A 22100-nucleotide genomic window follows, 5' to 3' on the forward strand; every position below is an offset into this window, starting at 1 on the left:
ATGCAGGAATAAGACACAGTGACTTGTTAGTGAGAAATGAGTGGAAGGCAGCCTCCAGCTGCTATGATAGTCCAGACAGGACATTAAGCAGTGTGGAGGAGAGGAGCCCAGCATCCCGCTGCTAGTCCAGGGGCAATTGAATCTTTTCTTTACACATGAAGGGTGGGGGCTGATGGAGCTCAGCCCCCTGTTGCTATGATGAAGATGGTTACCAGCCATACTGCACCATCTACCAGGAAAAATTAGGAGCAGGCGCCCTTGATCGACCTCACTGATGCTAGTCGGCATGGTTACCAGTCCTTTTGCACTGCCCCATGTGCCAATAGGCTGATGATGACAATGGATATCAGTCATATTGCACCATCAGCCACCCATGGTGGGGGGGGGGGAAGCAAGGATGTTGGTGTTGAGTGCTGCAGCATCCCGTCTATCTGCAGCATTCAGTAAAGATAGGGTGACATGTAAAAGAGTCAAGAGAGGATTGTTTTCCCTTTCACTTCTGGGGGTGGGTGGGGGGGTACGTAAATTGCCGAGCTATGCCCTGACCCACCGCGGACACTGTGTTTGACCCTAGAAGCATTTGGAGCTCAGCCAAGAATGCAAATGCTTTTCGGAGACTGCAGGAACTGTGGGATAGCTTGAGTCCTCCAGTCCATGAGCGTCCATTTGATTCTTTGGCTTTCCGTTACGCTTGTCACGCAGCAGTGCTCTGAGTCCCTGCTATGGCGTCTGTCTGGAGATTTTTTAAAAATGATTTTGAATTTCGTCTTCTGTAACGGAGCGCTGATAGAACAGATTTGCCTGCCCTTACAGCAATCACATCCGCATGGTCCATGCTGGAGCTCTTTCTTTATTTTGATTTTTAACTGCATCGCCACACGTGCTGATCGGAGCTCCACGCTGGGCAAACAGGAAATATTCAAAAGTTCGTGGGGCTTTTCCTGTCTACCTGGCCACTGCATCCGAGTTCAGATTGCTGTCCAGAGCAGTCAGTGGTGCACTGTGGGATACCACCCGGAGGCCAATACCGTCGATCTGCGGCCACACTAACCCTAATCCGATATGGTAATTCCGATACTAGCGCTACTCCTCTCGTTAGGGAGGAGTACAGAAATCGATTTAAAGAGCCCTTTATATCGATATAAAGGGCCTCTCAGTGTGGACGGGTGTGGCGTTAAATCGGTTTTACGCTCCTAAAACCGGTTTAAACGCTTAGTGTAGACCAGGCCTATGATTCAGTACCTAATAAAACTGCCTTTAAAGAGTTGAGTTTAAAATAGTTTGGGGGTTAATTCCCCCCCCCCCCCCGGTGAGATATGGAAATATTCACAGGTCTACGCTAATGGCTGTGCTAATTGAACAACTGGAATTGATAATGAATGCAGTAGAGTTGGCAGCCGTTCTGTTACTTAAATGGTTTTGTTTTTTGTTTATTTAAAAAAAATTAGTCCTTGTATGATAATAGACCTGTGTAGTGCACTGAGAAAATTAATTGAGTTTTTTTATTATGTTGTAGTTCATTTCATGGGGAGCATCAGGATTATATGGAACACGTTGAATCGCACTGAACAATCTTCACTGCACCTTATAGACTGTGTTTATTCTCTCTTGGACTTACTCTGTTTGCCTCGTCCTATCTATTTGTGTTTTAAATCTCAGTCCTTTGCGTATTTAGCCTCTTTTCTGTTCAATTTTTCACCCAATTTTTGTGCAGAAAGCTGTGTTTTATAAAACAGTCAAAGAGTTTCGACACTTTACAGGATTTGTGGGTGACAGTGGTGTTTGATTACTGAAATGCAGATAATATAGATTTGATACAGCTAATTAGCCCATGGCTGTATGTGCTATTGGCTCAAAACATCTCCCACCAGAATTCTCACCTCACCTTGGCTACTCATTTTTGAGGGCCTCACGAAGACCCAACTTTCCAGTATGTGAATAATGCTGCTGTCCGTCTTCCTGCATTTACACAGACGGGCCCACACACCATACTAAAACACCCCATTCACTTGAGGATCTGTTTTGCCATTGGCTTCCTTGTTGTTAAAACCTTCCATGGACTTGCTTCAGCAGCCTACACAGACAGTGTGTCCTCTCCCCTTTGCTCCCTTTGCTTTGCTTTCACCAGCCAACTCTCTGCACTTTGATGCAGTTTTGCACCTGTGGATGCCAGGGCTCCCTCTGTAAACTGGCATCTAGAAAGTGCTCTCCACTGACCTTTGCTTATTGCAAATGCCAACATAAAACTTGCATTCTCTTTGCTTGTAGCCTTAGCTTCTCTTTCTCTCTTATTAATTCTGGAATTAAAATTTAACTCTCCAAAACATTTTCAGATGTCTAGTATGAAAGATTCTGCACAAAATAAAGTTAGCAACATATCAGTACTGGCTGCAATAATAAATAACCTAAATGGTTTGGTGTCATCCGTCATGTTGAAAAGCAATGATAAGTTGGGAGCAAATTTTGTTCCTAATGCCAGCTCCAAGTAATGTGGTGTTGGAGATCTTCACAGGGGTTTGAAGAGGAGAATTCCACCACTTGTTCTTCCATTTTACGATTCCTTAAAAACACAGGGCCAGATCATCAGGTAATGTAAATCAGTGTAGCTGCATCCAGTACAGTGGAACTTTACTGTCGTATTCTGGGGTGCAATCCAGACCAGTGAGGGTTTGTGTCCCTTGGGTCCTCTGTAACCCAAAGTGCTTCAAAGGGCTCTGCTGCTGTGGTTCTCTTGTCTCTTGTACTGAGTGTCTGTGGGTTAAGCAGCTCTGACTCAGCAATTCTGATTCCAGCAGCCTGCTTTTTACTCCCAAGCTACACTTGTGGTTACACTTGGCAAGATGAGCCCAACACACTCGCAGTCCTTAATTTTCCCAAAACCATGTGCTCCGCAATGTCCAGCTCTCTCCTGGACTGTTGGGAGAGCTTTAAGCTTTTTTTTCCCCTTTAAAAATACAGTATCCAACAGCTTACCACATTAACTGGAATGAACATTCACGTAAAACAAACACAGCACTGGTTGTTTTAGATTAAAAATAAAACAAGTTTATTAACAAAAGGAGATAGGATTCTAAATGCGTTTTAGCATAAAGATTAGAGTTAGAAATGGTTATAAGCAGATAAAAGTGAAACTTTCTAGAGGCCAAGACTTAACAAAACAAGCAGGCAAGATGGCTGACCAACCCATCAGGTCAAGATCTCCCACCAAATGCAATGTGCTTGGTTCTTTTGTCATCTTAGGTGAAAGATAGCTTGGGGTTCTCTCTTTTTATAGTCCAGTAAACCTTTGAAATAGATTCTTCTGAAGGTTACCCCCCCCAAAGTAAAGTTAATTCCAGCGGTGAAGAAGGCCACATGGAATCTCGTGGTGAAGTAAGTTCTACTCTGTTCTCTTCCCCCCCCCCCAAACTGGTGTTTGCTAAAATGCAAATTGATCTGTTACCTGCAGTCTCCTCCCCCTGCTGTCTTGATTGTTCTATTTACCTTCTATTTAATTTGCATTTCCATTGTCTTTTAGTGTACTTTGGCAATCCCTTCCTGGTGACTGAACCACATTCCTTTGTCTAGCATGGAGTAACTTTAGCGCCCCCCCTCTCCCCCTGGTAGATAAATAATTCCCATATGTAATTTTGAATTTCTCCTCCATACATATACCACATAATAATATTAATGATCATTATGTTATTACCTATTTGTTGATATCTTATATGACACCTTTTAGATACAGGTTACTTTAGTTACAGGTTAATATAAGGTGATAAGTAACAGTCAACATGGATTTGTCAAGAACAAATCATGTCAAACCAACCTGATAGCTTTCTTTGACAGAGTAACAAGCCTTGTGGATGGGGGGACGCGGTAGATGTGGTATATCTTGACTTTAGTAAGGCTTTTGATACTGTCTCGCATGACCTTCTCATAAACAAACTAGGGAAATACAACCTAGATGTAGCTACTATAAGGTCAGTGCATAACTGGTTGGAAAACCATTCTCAGAGTGTAGTTACTGGTGGTTCACAGTCAAGCTGGAAGGACATATTGAATGGGGTCCCGCAGGGATCAGTTCTGGGTCCGGTTTTGTTCAATATCTTCATCGATGATTTAGATAATAGCATAGTACACTTATAAAGTTTGCAGACGATACCAAGCTGGGAGGGGTTTGGAGGACAGGATTAAAATTCAAAATGATCTGCACACACTGGAGAAATGGTCTGAAATAAATAGGATGAAATTCAATAAGGACAAAGGCAAAGTACTCCACTTAGGAACAAACAAACAATTGCACCCACACAAAATGGGAAATGACTGCTTAGGAAGGGGAACTGCAAAAAGGGATCTGGGGGTCATAGTGGATCACAAGCTAAATATGAGTCAACAGTGTAACACTTGCAAATAAAAAGCAAACATCATTCTGGGCTCTGTTAGCAGGAGTGTTTGTAAGCAAGACATGAGAAGTAATTCTTCTTCTCTACTCCGTGCTGATAAGGCCTCAACTGGAGTATTGTGCCCAGTTCTGGGCACCACATCTCAGGAAAGATGTGGACAAATTGGAGAAAGTCCAGAGAAGAGTAACAAAAAGGATTAAAGGTCTAGAAAACATGACCTATGAGCCTCTTGCAGTGGGATGCTGTTAGGGTCACACCTCCATCACATATACCATTGTACTCAAGCTGGGGATCTGACTCATAAAACCTAACTGTTTGGAAGGGCAGGTATGGAGAGAGAACCACCAGAATCAGGCAGTGAAGGAACAGGGGAAGAGGAGTCTCTGTAACACAGCATCCTTAACACACACAAATATCCACCCCGATAAGGGCGGAGGGATAGCTCAGTGGTTTGAGCATTTGCCTGCTAAACGCAGGGTTGTGAGTTCAATTCTTGAGGGGGCCACTTAGGGATCTGGGGCAAAGATTGGTCCTGCTAGTGAAGGCAGGGGGCTGGACTTAATGACCTTTCAAGGTCTCTTCCAGTTCTAGGAGATTGGTATGTCTCCAATTAAGTTTCAATGGAAATGACAATTAAAGGAGTTATACAGTAAAACCTCAGAGTTACAAACATATGAGGAATGGAGGTTGTTCATAACTCTGAAATGTTCATAGCTCTGAACAAAACATGTTATAGTTCTTTCAAAAGTTTACCACGGAATATTGACTTAATACAGCTTTGAAACTTTGCTATGAAAAATGCTGCTTTTAGCCATCTCAATTTAAATGAAACAAGCTCAGAAACAGTTTCCTTTATCTTGTCAAATCTCTTTTTAACTTTCCCTTTTTTAGTTGTTTACATTTAACACAGTACTGTACTGGTTTTTTTGTTTGATTGGTTGGTTTTTTTGGTCTCTGCTGCTGCCTGATTGCGAACTTTCAGTTCCAAATGAGGTGTGTGGTTGACCGGTCAGTTCATAACTCTGGTGTTCATAACTCTTAGGTTCTACTGTACTTTGAACTTCTGTGGTGCCTTCATCCAGGGATCTCAGAGCTAGTGGACAGTGCTGAAGCCTGCTTATCAAGATTCATAGGTTATGAGGCCAGAAGGAACCAATGTGATTATTTGGCCTATAATTTATGTTATGCATGGGAGCAGAACTTCTTTGAATTAATTCCTGTTTGAACTGGAACATGCTTTTTAGAAAAAATGTCCAATCTTGACTTAAAAATTTTCAGCAATGGAGAATCCATCACAGCACTTGGTAATTGTTTACAATGGTTAATTACCCTCACTGTTAAAAATGTACACCTTATTTCTAGTTTAAACCTATTCAAATTAATCTTCCAGCCATTGGATCTTGTTACACCTTTGTCTGGTAGATTGAAAAGCCTTCTATTATAAAATTTCTGTTCCCCATGTAGGTACTTATAGGCTATGATCAGGTCATCCCTTAACATTCTCTCTGGATACCAAAACTGGACATAGTATTCCAGCAATGATCACACCAGTGCCAAATGCAAAGGTAATATAACCTCTCTGCTCCTGTTCAGTATTCCCATGTTTATATATCTGAGGATCGCATTAGCCCCTTTGGCCAAAGCATTGCACTAGGAATTCATTTTCAGCTGCTATCCACCATTACCGCCACGTCTTTTTCAGAGGTACAGTTTCCCAGGATAGAGGACTCCATCCTGTAAATATAGTTTTCATGCTTTCTTACTAGGTGTCCGACTTCATACTTGGCTATATTGAAACGCACATTGTTTGCTTGTGCCCAATTTACCAAGTGATCTAGTGAATTCTCTGTATCAGTGAACCATCTTCTTCATTATTTACCACTCCCTATAAAACCCAGAATTTTGTGGGAGCTGGTTACCTTAGTGATCACTTTGTCCTTGTGATACATTACTGCAGCTGAAGTCAGCAGCAAAGCTTCAGCTGGAGCTCTCTCAGTATAAATGAGAGAGCAAGCTGCTGGCTGCTCTGTTTTGGAACTCACGCCCTCACTTTGTCTGCTAGTGCCCAACTTATTACTCTTCTGGGCACATTGCAAAGCCCATCTTGTCCCCCTCTTTAAGTCTGTTGAGGTAGTTATGGGTGGAGATATATTTACAGTCCTTTGGCTTACGTTGTGATTTTTAATTGAGGACATAGGTGCCCAGAGCCCTGGATATTTAAAAAACTGAAAGTAGTACTAGTAATTAATGAACTTAGCCGGGCAGCATCCTTTGGGGTAGACAAATACATTACCGCGGTTTTTACACATCAGGAAAGTGCAGCCCAGTGAAGGGAGTTGCACATTCTTAAGAAAAATCTATGGCAGATCCAGGAATAAAATCCAGGTCTCCTGAGTCCTAGTCCTGTGCGATAATCCATAAGACTGTTCTTCCTCTGCACAAGATAGGAAGTGCAAACAATGTGTTCAGCACATGTTGGACATACAGACAAGTATGGTTCTTGTCCCAAGGACATCACAGTTTGGTTCAAACACACCGTATGTGGAGAGCTGTTAAAAGATGAGTGGTAAATCGTCTGTGGTGATGTGACCATATGCATTTTGCGAGGGTTAAATAAATCCGCAAAATATAAACATGCTTATGTTTATAAAAAATTCTTTGGTTTGTATAAATCATCTTTTTCAAAGCTGCAAAACATCTGTACAGTAGATCATTTAGCGCAAGGACTGCTTTGTTCTCTCCTTGTGCAGATTGGTTTGTTTGACATTGATGTGAGTGTAATACACGGATCGTAGAATTTGACTGTTGTTGAGCAGGAAGTCAAAAGTCCTTTTAATAGATGAATGGGATGTTGCAAACTTTATAGTCACTCATAAATCTTGCTATATGTGCATGTGATTAATGTCTAACTGAATTTTTTGATTGATGGGCTAGCAACTGTTAATCAAACGCTATAGGAACAAATCCTGAAATCCTTACTTCATCCTGTGGTGAAACTCCTATTCAATTTGGTAGGCAGAACAATGTGGTTTTATTGATTTTATTTTTTTTTTTATTTTTTTTTTTAAGTTTAAACTGACTGTGGCTTTTATAAGTACATGCCCAGGCTAATAATTTTTGACACTGAAATATGGAGTTTATTAAGGCCTTGTGTTGTGAGGATTGCAGCGGGGCAGAACTGTTGGAGATGTTGGGGTCGAAGAGATGTAGAAGACGTTGAGATGGATGAAGACAAGCTGAGAAGTATGTAGGGTACAATTGGCCTATGGAAGTAATACAGCAGGATGCTATTGAGGCAAATAACTGAGTAAGATTTTTTTTTTTTAAAAAAAGAGGTTTTCATACATGTAAATAAGATCTGCTTTGTTAAAAATTACAAGAGCTTCAGCTTATCCCCTGCTGGGGACAGGAAGTAATTTTCCCCCACTGTGCTGTTTTTTACACTTGGTCAGTTGCATTTAAAGATAGCTTTTTCTCTTTTAAGAGCTTGGTCTCCTGCTGGAGTCAGGACACTGGACCACATGGAGCAGTGGTCTGATCCAGTGTGGTTTCTCCTATGTGCATATTGGTATAATGTATCTGTTTTTCAATATCCATACATAGCGAGAGCCAGCCCTTTCCCCCATTGAATTCATCAAAAGCCAAAGGAACAGTCATATATAAAAAGCTCATCTTACCTATCTCTAGGTTCTGGTGACATCACAGCCACCCATGTTATTTCCCCTTATGGTTTGTGGTTGTCTTCAAACCCCTCTTAAGACTGTATAACCATATTGCCATACATTTTGGTGTTTGTCTGATGATCTTGTAGCAAGATCAGTTCTTTGTGGTTCTAGTTTAACAATTTGCTAACATATTGTAATCCTTGAGTAAAATACTGAATTATTCACCTCAGATATCCTACTCATGTTAGCTCTAGATTTAGGATAGTTTCAAAATCATGGGGCCCATGATGAGTACGTTCTGTCGAGGAAATGAGAAAAAATGCCAATCTTTTTTTTCTGGAAAAGATTTTAAATGAGCTTTTGTTATTTTCAAAGTTATGGATTCAAGTAAACAAAGCAAACACCTAACCAGAGAATACAAAGCAGCACTGGTACATTACTGGGGAAAAAGCCCACAATAACCATAGTGTAGTGATTAGTTTTTATATGGCAAGAATCATGCTTGTATTTTAAAACCTTCTTTCAGATGAAGTTTTAATTGAGATATTTTAGGAATTGAAATCAAGTTACCTTTATTTAATTGTGTTGTATCTTTTTAGAGCAATTCTCAATTGTTTCTAATTAGTAGCATGATATCATTTGCCTAGATATTATTTCTTAGATATTACTTCTTAGTAATTTGTTTAAACATGGACAGCACAGTCCTGATGTATTCCTCTCATTACACTCAACACTTTGATTGGGTTTGGCTGGCTTATAATAGAATGGAATGTGGAATGTGTTATCAATAGCTCCAAGATGCTTAAAGCTTCCTGAGTATATTCAGGGAGTTTAATTTCTTGACAAAAGTAAGTTTATTGTTTTGTTTTTGTTTTCTTAAACTACATTAGCTTCCTTTATCTCTCCAGAGCCAACACAGCTAAAAGTGAATGAGCTGGAGTGTAATCCTGTTTCTGCATAATGAACAGAATTATTTACTAAATAATAGTTCCTGGGCCAATCAGTTAGTTCTTTGCTGCTCCACTGAAGGTATTGGGGTTGCACAGATTTCACCGAGGGTGTTATTTGACCTGGAGAACTTTCATCATTGATGATGGGCTAGAAGAAAACTCAGCTCAACTGAGAGATCCTAAATTGCATGTGCTTGGCTGATAGCAAGGGAGGGGAAATCCATATTCTTATTTGAATAGAAAGTAGATTTGATCTGGTAATCATGGAGAGACAATCATGCCATATTTTTTCAAAAATAGGACCCTCATTTTAAGCCGTATGCAACAATCCATGTCTCCCAAATCCCAGAGAAGTGTACCAACCACTGGACCATCCTTCCTCTTTCTCTAATTCAAGTACTTTACAGGCTCTGCTGGGAAAGCCTGAGGCTTCACAGCAAATAAGTGACATAGGCAGGGTGAAAATTGAGAGGTTCTTTGCTACTAGACAGGCTTGTGTGCACGTTCTCCTCTTGTATTTGTGTCCATCACTGTAGTATCTAAGTAGGTACACTTGTGCTCAGTCCACTAGACCATAAAGCCTCCCTCCCTGTAATTGGCTTGAATTCAGGTGGTGGTTCAACTATATGAATTAACAGCACTTTTAAATCTCTCCTGTTAAATATATCCATTTAAATATTCCAGGTGTGAGGTATGTATATTTAAAGGAATATGATGATGTAGTTTATGCCCTAAATTTAAGTTTTTTTAAAAAGAAGCATGTCTTACAAAAACCAGTCTGAAAACAAATAATTTAATCATGCACTGTATTTCAGTAGAATTGGTATTTTGTGTTTTGGGGGGAGGTAGTGTGGCTATCTATGTGGTACAGAAAATTCAAACACAGCAGCACTGGGCTGATGCAGTAGAGCCAAACATTGGAAATAATAAACAGAAGGGGAGTAAAGTATCTAATTCCTTCATTTTAAAGTCTCTTAAAGCCTTATCTACACGGTAAAGTTTTGTAACTGCCCCTCCATCATTGCTGAACAAGTTCAGCTTCAGTGGTGTCAGCAATGTTGTGAGGCCTTGTCTAGACGGGCCGTCGGTAGTGTTTTAAGCACTGTGACATGGAACTTTGGTAATGATACGTCTGTAAACACCAGCTGCCAAGCTACAGTAGGGTTCTCAATGTTGCTAACATCAGTGGAGTTGTACCAGTGTTGACAGCATCTGAAAAATTTTGCAAAATTTCTGGAATGTAGACAGTGCTTTTATGGTGGTCTTAAATTGGCCGAGTGACTTAGGAGCTAAGGTTCATTGAAAATCAATAGGGCTTAGGCTTGCAAGTCACTTAGGCACTTCTGAAAATTTTACCAATTGTCATTTTTTAGTTTAGCAGTGTCCTGTTAGGACACTTAAGATTTGTGAATAAACTTGCATGGCTGTTCTATTTCAAATGTTGCATTCCTCTTCTCCCTGCTCTCAGATGCTGCTGACAGAATACTTGGATATGAAGAACACTCGGACTGCTTCAGAACCATCAGCCCAGCTTAGCTATGCCAGCTCTGGGAGAGAATTTGCTGCTTTCTTTGCAAAGAAGAAACCTCAAAGGCCTAAAAACCCTCTGTTCAAGTAAGTGTTGTTATGATGCCGGAATAGTACCTGGCATTGAGGTTGTCTCTGGAGCATCAAGTATTGTGCACTTCTAGCAGTTAAGAACATTTTCAGACACTTCAGATGGAAATGAACTATCAAAGCTGGAGCTTGTCTGTCATCCGAGAGCTGTATGCTGATTCTTCTTCACTGTTTATATTACAGTAGTGTCCAAAGACTTCACTCAGGAATGGGGCCCCCTTGTGCTAGGTTTTGTCCAACATGTATTGACATTGAAAATTGAGAGGTACTTTGCTACTAGACAACTAGCATTTGCGCTGATGTGCTTACAGTCAAAGTAAAGCACAAAAGCACACAAGCGAGAGCAGAAATCAAAGGGCTGCATAGGGAAAAGGAGAACAGGACAAACAAGATCATTGTGTAAAGAGTAGGCGGTTAATCATATCACATTTTTAAGGAAATATTTTGAGTGAAATTGGAGTTGAAAGTGTGGAGTAGAATGAAGCAGGTGGGAGGGGAATATAGAATAAGAGTGAGGGGGGACTGGGAGTTGGATGTGAGAGAGGAGGAAAATGTGGGGAAGCAATTTGACTTCCAGGGTGAGGGAGGTTGGTGGGGTGTGGGGAATAATACAGATAGGAGAAATTGGCCTTGTCATTAAGGCACTGGGGCAGGAGGGGACTTGTGTTTGAATTCCATCTCTGCCACCGGTTTCCTGCTCTAGTCTCTAACTTCTCCCTGCCTCATTTCCCCAGCTGTAAAATGGGGATCTTAATTCTTCCTTTCTCCCACCCCTTTTTCTGCTTTGTCTATTTAGACTGTAAGCCCTGAGGGACCTGGATCGTCTTTCATTATGTATTTGTATGGGGCATAACATAAAGGGGACCCAATTTCAGCTGGGGCCTTTGGGCGCTGTTGTAGTACAGATACATAATAATAATGAGGAGGAACTTCAGGCAGAGAGGAGGAACAGCAGGGTAGCAGAGGAGGAAAATGTGAAGTCCAAATTTAACCAATCCAGTCAATCTGTTGCTCTGAGGAATCTGGAAGAAAATGACTGTGAGCGTAGGCCTGTCCGGCTGGAGTTGGAGGTGGGGTCCTCCTGGCTAGGTTGGCTCAGCATGTGGAAATGGGAAGAATACAGGATCTTGGCATTCCTGGATGGCTTGCACTAACTTTGTCAGCGAGACAGGTTGGGAGAAGATGTATCCTGCATTAACACTCTTCTGCACTGCTGAAGCAGCTGTTTGGTGGTGGTGGGGAGGTATTGGGTGCTGGGCCTCTTTCCAGCCCTCCCTAAAGCTTCTCCTTCTTTATTTAATCATTAAGAACCAGCCAGTGGCCTCCTTATTCTTTTTTTCCAAACCACTAATACAAATAATAACTATAATGTTATCTAAACCTTAACTATAGCAGACCCTGGCAGCCTCTTATAAGTTTTTATTGTCTGTGCTCTGGTAGGGCCTAAAGGGACAATGAGAAATCAGGGCTCCTTGTGCAAGGCACAATACACACAAACAGTGAAAAGATGATCCCAGCCCCAGAGAGACTATAGATCACTAAACATAATCCCCTGGTATCAAAGGCTTTCACTTTTTCCAAAGAGTTCTGTGGCTGATCCAGTGTGGGGCTTTAGATTCACACCCCCAACATTTCTCTCTCCTGAGATTCTCTGTCTACTCCTGTCTACTCTGCCAGAACTCCCCCTTGGATTTAATTCCATTTCTAAGATGACTTACACATGTGCTTTGGAGCACCACAGGGCTGCTCTCCTTTCTCCATTGCTTAGCATGCAAATTTTGAGGTGTTCTCAGCCCCTCTCATTCTGAGGAGTGAGGAGGATGAATTCATCTGCTCTGTTTCATCCACAACACTCTAAGCCTGTGTACTCATTTCTGTCAGTTGAAAATGAAGTTAAGGATAATTGGTTAACGTGATGGTGCCTAACTTCATAAGAATAGCCATCTTTTACCACTCAGGCTCTTGTCACTAAGTCACGGCTAGCACCTTAGTGACATTGATGCTTATCAGGATCTCTCATTCTGTTATCTGTCTCCTGTCAGCTGTCACTACATCCATGGAAATCTCTCTGTTGAAATGGAATTTCTCTATCCGCCGAGGGATGCACATGTTTGATAAAGTCATATTCTTGTTATCTATTCCATCTTCAGTGTTTTTCTCTCTGGACAGAGAGGCTCTCGTCCTTGTATTTCCATCACCTGCTTCCAATTTAGAGAAGCCGTCCACTTGTCATAAAAATCTCTGTGTTTAGAGTCCCGACTTTGGAAATCACTTGAACAGGAGATGGAGCCTTGCTCTCATAGACGGATAGAGCTGTATGATGTGTGAGCAGTTGGTATAGCTCCTTGGAAGCTAATTTTGTAGATACTGGGTAGAGGGAGTGTGATCTAACAGCACCAGTGGAAATCAGAACGTCTGGGTTCTGTTCTTGAGATTTTGAGACTGACTTGGTGTCATTTGCACAAGTCATTTAATTGTTCTGTGCCTCAATTTCCCCATCGCTGAAGTGAGTGTAATACCCATATAACAGGGCTGTTGCGTACCTTACCTGATGAATGCTTGTAAAGAACTTTGAGCTCTTCAGATGAAAGGCCCTACATAAATTCAAATGATAATTTATACTAAAATAGGCCCTAGTCAGTCATGGCTCCATTCACAGTGTCCATACTGTGAAAAGCTGGCAATCTGAACAAGCAAAAACGATACCCATGGTGTGTGGGAAAGGGATGGGTGTATAAGCAAAGTGGTGATGGGTCCACAACATGTTAAGCTCATGTTTTGGAGTTTTTAACACATATGACTATATATTTGTTTTATTTATATTATAAAAGCATAGTTTTAGAGGCTTTTTTGTTGGAATCACTTGGGGTTGAAGTGGGGGAAAGGAAAGGATTGCGTGAGTAAGAGAAGGAAGTGGAAACTGGAGGCAGGGAGCAGAGAGGGGAAAGGATAGAGAGGAGGGGTGGTGAGAAGTCAAGTAAGGCAGGGGGAGTGTAAAGTTGGATAGCGGTAGGAGAGGGATGTGCTGTAGGGGGCCCAACAACAAATGGTAGTACAGCAACTGAGAGGAAAAATCCAGTCTCCAGGCCTTAGAGCGGAGTGAATGATAATGCTAGGAGGCTGATAAGGCTTGCTGCTGACATGCCCCATCAGAGAAATCTTCTGGGCTTGGAACCTTGGTGAGTCTCTCTGTGTCTGGTGGGAGGCTGGAAGGCTCTTTTACTTCCTGTCCCCCAAGCTCTATCTAGTACTGGCTGCTTTGAGGAAAGACTTGCAAAGGAGATTTCCATTGTTAGCTCCCTATGGGCACCTCCTGGCTGCTGCTGAGGCAACACATCATAAATAATTGAATAGTTTGTTACCCCTACTTTTCCAGGGGAGTATTGAGTTTAATCACTGGCTGCAGCACTTCCTTGTTAAGAGCTGAGGTGTGTGCTTAGTGTGTGGGTTTGGTTTTGTGGATTCCACCTGTTTGCTGGGCCTTCTCTGTTTGGAAAGCGCCTAGCTGTTGGAGCTAATGGAATTAAGTAACAAATAATTTCTCATTTAATCTAACACAGTATCTCAATCTTTGTGGCTACAGAAAAGTCACCGTGAGTTGTGTGACTGACTGCATGCTTTTTATTGCAGGTTTGAATCGTCCTCCCATGCTATTAGCATGAGTGCCTATTTGCGTGAGCAGAGGAGGGAGCTCTACAGCAGGAGTGGAGAACTTCAAGGTGGGAAGCTTGACAGCACATTAATTTGGTTGATTGCTTTGCCAAATATCTGCAGACCCTGCCTGGATGGCTCAGAACTGTTGTTAGCTCCTCTCTAGCAAATCATATGCAGGGTCATAGTCTAAGGCCATGTCTACACTAGCGCTTATGTCAGCAAAACTTGTTGCTCAGGAGTGTGGAACCCCTCCCCCTGCTCCAGCAGCATACATTTTGCTGGCATAAGCTCTCATGTGCACAAATCTGTATTGATGCTTTCCTGCCAACATAGCTACTGCTGCTTGTTGAGCTGATTTTATTATGTCGACTGGAGAACGCTTTCCTATTGGCTAACACGGCTACATGAGCACTCTTACAGCGGAACAGCTGTAAGCTTGTAAGTATAGACATGGCCTAAGACTCTGTAAACTTGGCCAGCTCATATCCTCTATTTATTTACTCTAGGTAGGAAGGCAAACACTGACATATTTTCTTCTTTCCCTTTCTAGCCCCACATTCTATAGATGTGATGTGTGTGTGTGTGTGTATACACACCTCTACCCCGATATAACGCTGTCCTCAGGAGCCAAAAAATCTTACCGTGTTATAGGTGAAACCATGTTATATTGAACTTGCTTTGATCCGCCGGAGTGTGCAGCCCTGCCCCACCGGAGCACTGCTTTACTGCATTATATCTGAATTTGTGTTATATTGGGTCGCGTTATATGTAGAGGTACGTGTGTATATATAGTGCATCTCTCCTCTGAACATTGAACAACTGTAAATTTCTCTTCCTGACAGTCTGATCCATAAGGGATAACTTTTTTCAGCAGCAGGGGAGAGTGGGATATTAGGTAAAATCTTCATAGTAATATGTATAAAAAAGACCAGATTGTTTCTATATAATCTGATCTAGTCTCTTACAGCATTCATATTGCCCTAATGCACATGCATTATGGGATCTCTGTTGAAGTCATTGTTGTCCAGATAGCAGTGATGGGCAGAGGCAGAATTGTACCCTGAAATCCTATTCACAAGAATATTGGGGTGATTTTAACAGATGCTAGATATTTACAGCTGAGGTATCAGGTGATTTGTAGTTCCAGTTCTCTCCCCAGTGACTTACATCCATCCTCCAGCCAGAAGTTGACGCTTATGTAGAGTGCAAAAAGAATGATTTGTATTTGTGGCACCTTAGAGACTAACAAATTTATTTGGGCATAAGCTTTCGTGAGCTAAAACCCACTTCATCAGATGCATGCAGTGGTAAATACAGTAGGAAGATATGTACACAGAGAACATGAGAAAATGGATGTTGCCATACCAACTCTAACGAGACTAATCAATTAAAGTGGGCTATTATCAGCAGGAGAAAGGAAAAAAAACCGTTTGCAGTGATAATCAGGATGGCCCGTTTCCAACAGTGACAAGAAGGTGTGAGTAACTGTAAGGGAAAAATTAGCATGGGGAAATAGTTTTTACTTTGTGTAATGACCCATCCACTCCCAGTCTTTATTCAAGGCTAATTTAATGGTGTCCATTTTGCAAATGAATTCCAGTTCTGCAGTTTCTCGTTGGAGTCTGTTTTTGAAGTTTTTTTGTTGAAGAATTGAGACTTTTAGGTCTGTAATCGAGTGTCCAGGGAGGTTGAAGTGTTCTCTGACTGGTTTTTGAATGTTATAATTCTTGACGTCTGATTTGTGTCCATTTATTCTTTTGCGTAGAGACTGTCCGGATTGGCCAATGTACATGGCAGAGGGGTATTGCTGGCACATGATGGCATATATCACATTGGTAGATGTGCAGGTGAACGAGCCTCTGATGGTGTGGCTGATGCGGTTAGGTCCTATGATGGTGTCCCTTGAATAGATATGCGGACAGAGTTGGCAACAGGCTTTGTTGCAAGGATAGGTTCCTGGGTTAGTGTTTTTGTTGTGTGGTGTGTGGTTGCTGGTAAGTATTTGCTTCAGGTTGGGGGGCTGTCTGGAAGCGAGGACTGGCCTGTCTCCCAAGATCTGTGAGAGTGAGGGATCATCCTTCAGGATAGGTTGTAGATCCTTGATGATGCGCTGGAGAGGTTTTAGTTGGGGGCTGAAGGTGATGGCTAGTGGCGTTCTGTTACTTTCTTTGTTGGGCCTGTCCTGTAGTAGGTGACTTCTGGGTACTCTTCTGGCTCTGTCAATCTGTTTCTTCACTTCAGCAGGTGAGTATTGTAGTTTTAATAACACTTGATAGAGATGTGTTTGTAGGTATTTGTCTCTGTCTGAGGGATTGGAGCAAATGCAGATGTATTTTAGAGCTTGGCTGTAGGCAATGGGTCGTGTGATGTTGTCTGGATGAAAGCTGGAGGCATGTAGGTAAGTATGTAGAGTGTTCTTTTGGATGGTTATGGTATATCTAGCTTAGCTGATGTTACAGAGCACTTCCATATAGGAAGGCTTGGATGCTCTGTTGATTGGCTCTCTGGAAAACCCTAAGTTAGGTAGACAGATACCTAAATTGACACTTGACCTTCACTATGGTCTGACAGTTTATGGGAATAAGATAGAGGTGAAAATGTCTATCTTTGAGGTGTGGTATCACGGTCTAAGCACATTATAAGGTGTTCATTTTACTACTTTTCATCTGAGAGGCTAAAATTGTCAGCTGTAGAAACCTGCCACATGTACTTGTGTGCTGGGAGAAACACAATGTTTGTGGACGTGTGGTGAGTGGCTGTGCAAAGAAGTTTAGAAAGATAAGGCAAGTAAAGCACTATCCTATTATAGGGAATTGGGGAAACTCAAAGGGTGTGGTTTCATTTTGTTATTACACCCACGCAGTTCTAGTATCAAATCTAAAAAATCCTTTTTTTTTAAATTTTGTACTAGTAATAATTCTAACAAGCTGTACCCCTGCTGTGTCTAAACTACAGTATGCACGACCTTCACCTTTCTCGTCATAAACAATCTGATTTTTTCATATCAAATGGCTGTAGGATTTAATTACTAACCCCGCCAACGCCACCCATTGCATCCAGAAATCAGTTGGAGCAGCAGGATCCAAATCCAAGAGTGGGAATTCCTGACAGGAGTTACATGCTTAAAGCTGTAAGAGGAGTTGCTGCTGCTTCCTTTCAGTTTTGGTATCTTCCTTGGTGATTTCAGGCCTACTGGGATTATCCCAGTTGCAATCTTCCAATATAACCACCGTGTCATCTCAGGACCTGACAAATTTCCTATTTAGCCTTCAGAAAAGAAGGGGGTTGAAAACAATATTAACTGATCCCACATGCATTTCCTCTTTCAGAGTTGCTATGGCTTAGACGTTGTGGTGATCGTGGTTTTTCATATATAATTGATGGTTTATTTTATATAGCTGTTTGTTTATGTGATAGTACTATATGAACATGTAATGAGGCATGTTCCCTGCCCTGAAGAGCTCTCTACCCACGGCCCTCGTCCTCCAAGGGATTGGAGTCTAAATGAGGCCTGGCGTACACTAGAAGATTAGGTCGTCATAACTGTTGCTGTGGCATGTGAAAAACAGAAGAATTCTTCTGTCGACCTAGCTACCGCCTGTTGGGGAGGTGGATTACCTATGTCGATGGGAGGGATTCTCCTGTTAGTATAAGTAGTTTCTACACTGACGTGCTACAGCCATGCAGCTGCAGGGGTGCAAGTGTGCCGTTGTAGTGTTTTGAATGTAGGCAAGCCTGAGATAAGACAAATCATGTTCAACAGTTCAAGAGAAGGGTGAGTATAAAGATTTCTGAAGTGAAGAAATGCGTTTTAAGGAAGCATTAGAAGTAGAAAAGAAAGAAAGCTTAAGAGAGATGATCAGGGAGACTGTTCCAGGCATAGGGGTGGGATGTTAGAAGTGGGAAGAAAGGAGGGGGAATCACAAGACTTTACAAGCAAGAAAGAAGTCATAGATGTAGGTGGAGACAAGATTATGCATCCCTTTGTGTATGAGTATGAAAAGCTTGACTCTAATGCAATAGGAGATGAGCAATCAGTGCAGGGAGTCAACAGGGAGGATAGATTAGGTGAATTTTAGTAAGAAATCATCACTATTGAGCCAGAGGGGAAAAGTTCCCTGTTAATTTTTTTGTGTGTTAAAAATCTCCCCCCCCCTCCATTATAAAGTGCTGTTGTTCCCTTTCAGTTAGCTCGTTTATCTGCCTGATCCCTGGATCACAGCCAGATCTGCATTTCTGTTTATCCCTTAAAATATAATTGAATTGTTCAGTCAGGTTAGTGGAAGGCTGACTTGCAACGTCATGCTCCTCTGAACACCACGAGTTGCTCTTCTCAACAGCCTTATGCATGGGGATGACTTTTTCAGCAGCAGCAGGGAGAGGGTGGAATACTAGGGAAAAAATCTGCTGAAAATATGTTCAAAGTTACACATAAAAGAAAAACTTGAAGTTCATTTCATGCCAACTTTTTGAAATAGGATTTTAATTTCAGTTGCCTTAAAATCCACAACGATCAGGCTGACTCTTGGTCGTTAACTGGCGCCATTTGGTTTGAAATCATGCATGCCATAAGCACTGCAGTGTCACCCACTATTGGAAGAGACCCTCTGCAAGAATGTTAGGGATGGAAGCATTAATTCTTGAAGGTCTAATCCCAGTGAAGTCAATGGAAGAAGAATCAGGCCCTAGTTTTCTTTGCTTTTGTTTAGGATGGACAGCTCACATTGTTTGCAAGAGAAGTTACATCAATTCACAGTCATTTAGAAAAATTGAAAACATAGTATTTTACCTCCCTCTGAGTTAGTACAGAACCAGTGTCCTAGCGTGGTGGTGATGAGATGTAATGTTCCTTGAGGAGGGTTCTGTCTTTTGTATGAGACATAAAACATGGGCCTTGACCACTTATGGGCATTAGAATTCCTGTGTATCTGCTGATGCTGCAGCTGCAAATGCAGGGTTGTTAACGAATGTATCTTGGTCAGATTCTAACTGGGAAAATTACACTTTACTTCTTACATTTCTCTTGCAGTTTCAGTTGGGTTGGATATTCCTCTTCACTGATAGCCTTAGATAGGTAGTATTTTGCTGTGCATTGTCAAAAAGCTGCTGCATTTCATCTCAGAAGTAGTCAGTGAAGTGATTTCTATGTATAAGCTATATTTTATTTTGCTTTTAGAGTGCTTTGGAAATGGAATCCCTTGGGATGCAAAATGTTGGTGGCGTTGGAGATACTGTTGCTAGGCCAGCATGTTCTTCAAATGCCATGTGTTTCTGGTTCTCATTGTACTGGATGAGATTTGGACCTGGAGCACATAACTTTTCCATTCAGAAGAGAAAGTTACTTTAAAATACATACGTTGTTATACCACTTGGAGTAGTCAGATCACTATTTTGGGGAAGTTCTTACACACCATTTGGTCTTGCTGGATAGACAGTTTTGAACTGAACTATAGCCTGTCTGAAGTCTAAGGGTTGGCATAATTTAAGAAGATGGTTAAAACAGTTCAGTTCCATCATAACTGCAAATTTGAACTGTATTGGGGGATCTGGATTACCAAGCTGTAACTGCTACAAAAATAGTGGTATTGTAGTGTAGATGGGACTTAAAAGAGAATATACAACCTTAAAGGTGGGTCATCATCCCACTTTGCATTCTGTTCTTTTGTTTTTTAGTTGAAAACATTCTGGACACTACCATTGTATTATGGTAATGCCTAACGGCACCAACCTAGAGCTGGGCTTCGTTATGCTAGGCATGATATGTACATATGGAGACAGCCCATGTCCCAAAGAGTTTACGGTCTGTTGTTTTTCATGTTTCTCTAGCTGTCATCAGCAATACAGCTGGACAGTGTGGAATGTATTGGGCTCTGTAAAAGACAAATGATAATTGATATGGTTAAACTTTGTGTGTATGTGGCTGGAATGGAAAGGAGGCAACAGGGGGAATTTTGGAGCTACCTTGCTAACTGGTTCAAAGCACACAAGTACAAAATGCAAGGGAAAAACAGTGGCAGCCAAAAATTAAAACTCAGTGGGTTATATCCTTGTTGTTTTATACATCTGAGGAAGGAGTCTAACCTAAGCTGCTGATCTTTCTTACCAATGTTTGCTGGATTCAGAACACCTGAGGTAGAATGGCCATGGAGCATCTTATCAGCAGGCAGATACCATAACGATGTTTGTTTTGCTAATAATTTCTAGCACAGTATCATTTTGTCAAAGGTGCCGTTGGTCATGGACTCTTAAATACACCAGGTGTTATATCAGGTCCCTGTCGCTGAAGGGTGTTGTGTAGTTGTTTGGAGTGTCCGTAGAAGCTGTGGTCTCAGTTCAGTTTATCAGCAGAACTGGTAAGGGAATTTTTATATGCTGTGAAAATCCTGAAGAGCCTTGAGGGGACTGATCAGCATGGAAAATAGCATCGAGTCCCTCTCAGTTATCTCTGCTAGTGCAGGCCATAGAAGTTCATATCAAGGTCAACTTTGCTAGTGTTGTGCATCTGGGGTTTTGATTTTAAGAATGAACTGTTAAGAGCTGCTGAACAGTTAATGCAATCCGCAGCTGCTCAGCACTTCTTAGAAGTCTGGACCCTCATTTCTTTCATCTGAGGATGTCAAAGCATTTTAGGTCAGTATTTTATTCTCATTTTATAGCTGGGCAAGCTGAAGCACAGAGTGAGTTGTCCAAGGAGTGTACAGACTGAGTAGCAGAATTAGGGTCAGAACTGTGAAGTCCTGAATTCTGAGTCCCTTGTTGTTCAGAACACTAGTGCATGCTGACTAAGTGTAAGTATACATTAGCGCACCATGGATCTACTTGCTTGACTGATATTCTCGCCAGATGGTGTCTCTCTGAAATTTTTGTCTGTAATAATGAGCAGTGTATAATGATCAAAATGTTCTAGTTTCACTATTATTCCCTGGAGTGTAAGCTCCTTGGAGAATGGCGGTCCTCCTTCAGTGTTTGGGAAGTGCCTAGAGCAGGGGTTTTCAAACTTCATTGCAACGTGACCCCATTCTAACAACAAAAATTACTACATGATCCGGGAAGGGGGACCAAAGTCTGAGCCTGCCAGAGCCCCCCCACTCGAGGCTGGGGTTGGGGAGGGCAGACAAACCCCAAGGTCTTCAGCCCCAGGCGGGGGGCCTGTAACCAGAGCCCCGCAACCCAGTGGTGAAGCCCTCAGGCTTTGGCCCCGGCCCCAGGTGCCAGCAAGTCTTAACACCAGTCCTGGCGACCCCATTAAAATGGGGATCGCCACCCACTTTTGGGTCCCAACCTACCGTTTGAGAACCGCTGGCCTAGATCTATCTGTCTACGGTAATTATATGGTCCCCATCATCATAGTATCTGAACTCCTCACAATCTTTAGTGTATTTATCGTCACTACACCCCAATGAGTGCTGTCATCCCCATTTTAAAGATGGGGAATAGAGGCACAGAGAGGCTAAGTGACTTTCCTAAGCTCACATAGGAAGTCTTTTGGGGCACAGGGACTTTGAACCCAGGTCTCCCAAGTCCTACGCTAATGCCCTAACCAGTGGAACGGTTTTGCAAACTGAACTAATATAGTCATAATACTTATAATATAGAGAACTTTTTATGTTCTAGTCTGACTAATGCTCTCAACTGTCCTGTGAGTTGGTATTATCACTAAGGCTAAGATTTCGTCATGGTTATTTTTAGTAAAATTCCCGGACAGTTCATGGACAATAAACAAAAATTCACAGAATCCGTGACCTGTCTGTGATTTTGCGGCTGTAGCTCCATGTTTTCTCCTGGCTCCATGGTGGCTGGGAGCTGCGGGAGTTCCCCACCGCCCCCTG

At 41.9% G+C, this 22100-nt stretch overlaps 1 protein-coding gene across 10 annotated transcripts in view; it reads left to right on the forward strand.

Moving 5' to 3' along the window:
- EXOC4 (exocyst complex component 4) overlaps positions 1-22100 on the forward strand; it is a 584936-nt gene that overhangs the window by 126816 nt on the left and 436020 nt on the right. For all 10 annotated transcript variants that reach the window (XM_039519699.1, XM_039519700.1, XM_039519701.1 and 7 more), the window contains exons 8-9: positions 10469-10614; positions 14248-14336. In XM_039519699.1, coding sequence (XP_039375633.1) covers positions 10469-10614; positions 14248-14336 — 235 coding nt within the window. The remainder of the gene's footprint in view (positions 1-10468; positions 10615-14247; positions 14337-22100) is intronic.

This window comes from Mauremys reevesii, linkage group 1 (assembly GCF_016161935.1).
Source record: "Mauremys reevesii isolate NIE-2019 linkage group 1, ASM1616193v1, whole genome shotgun sequence".
In the NCBI taxonomy this organism is placed as follows: Eukaryota; Metazoa; Chordata; order Testudines; family Geoemydidae; genus Mauremys; species Mauremys reevesii.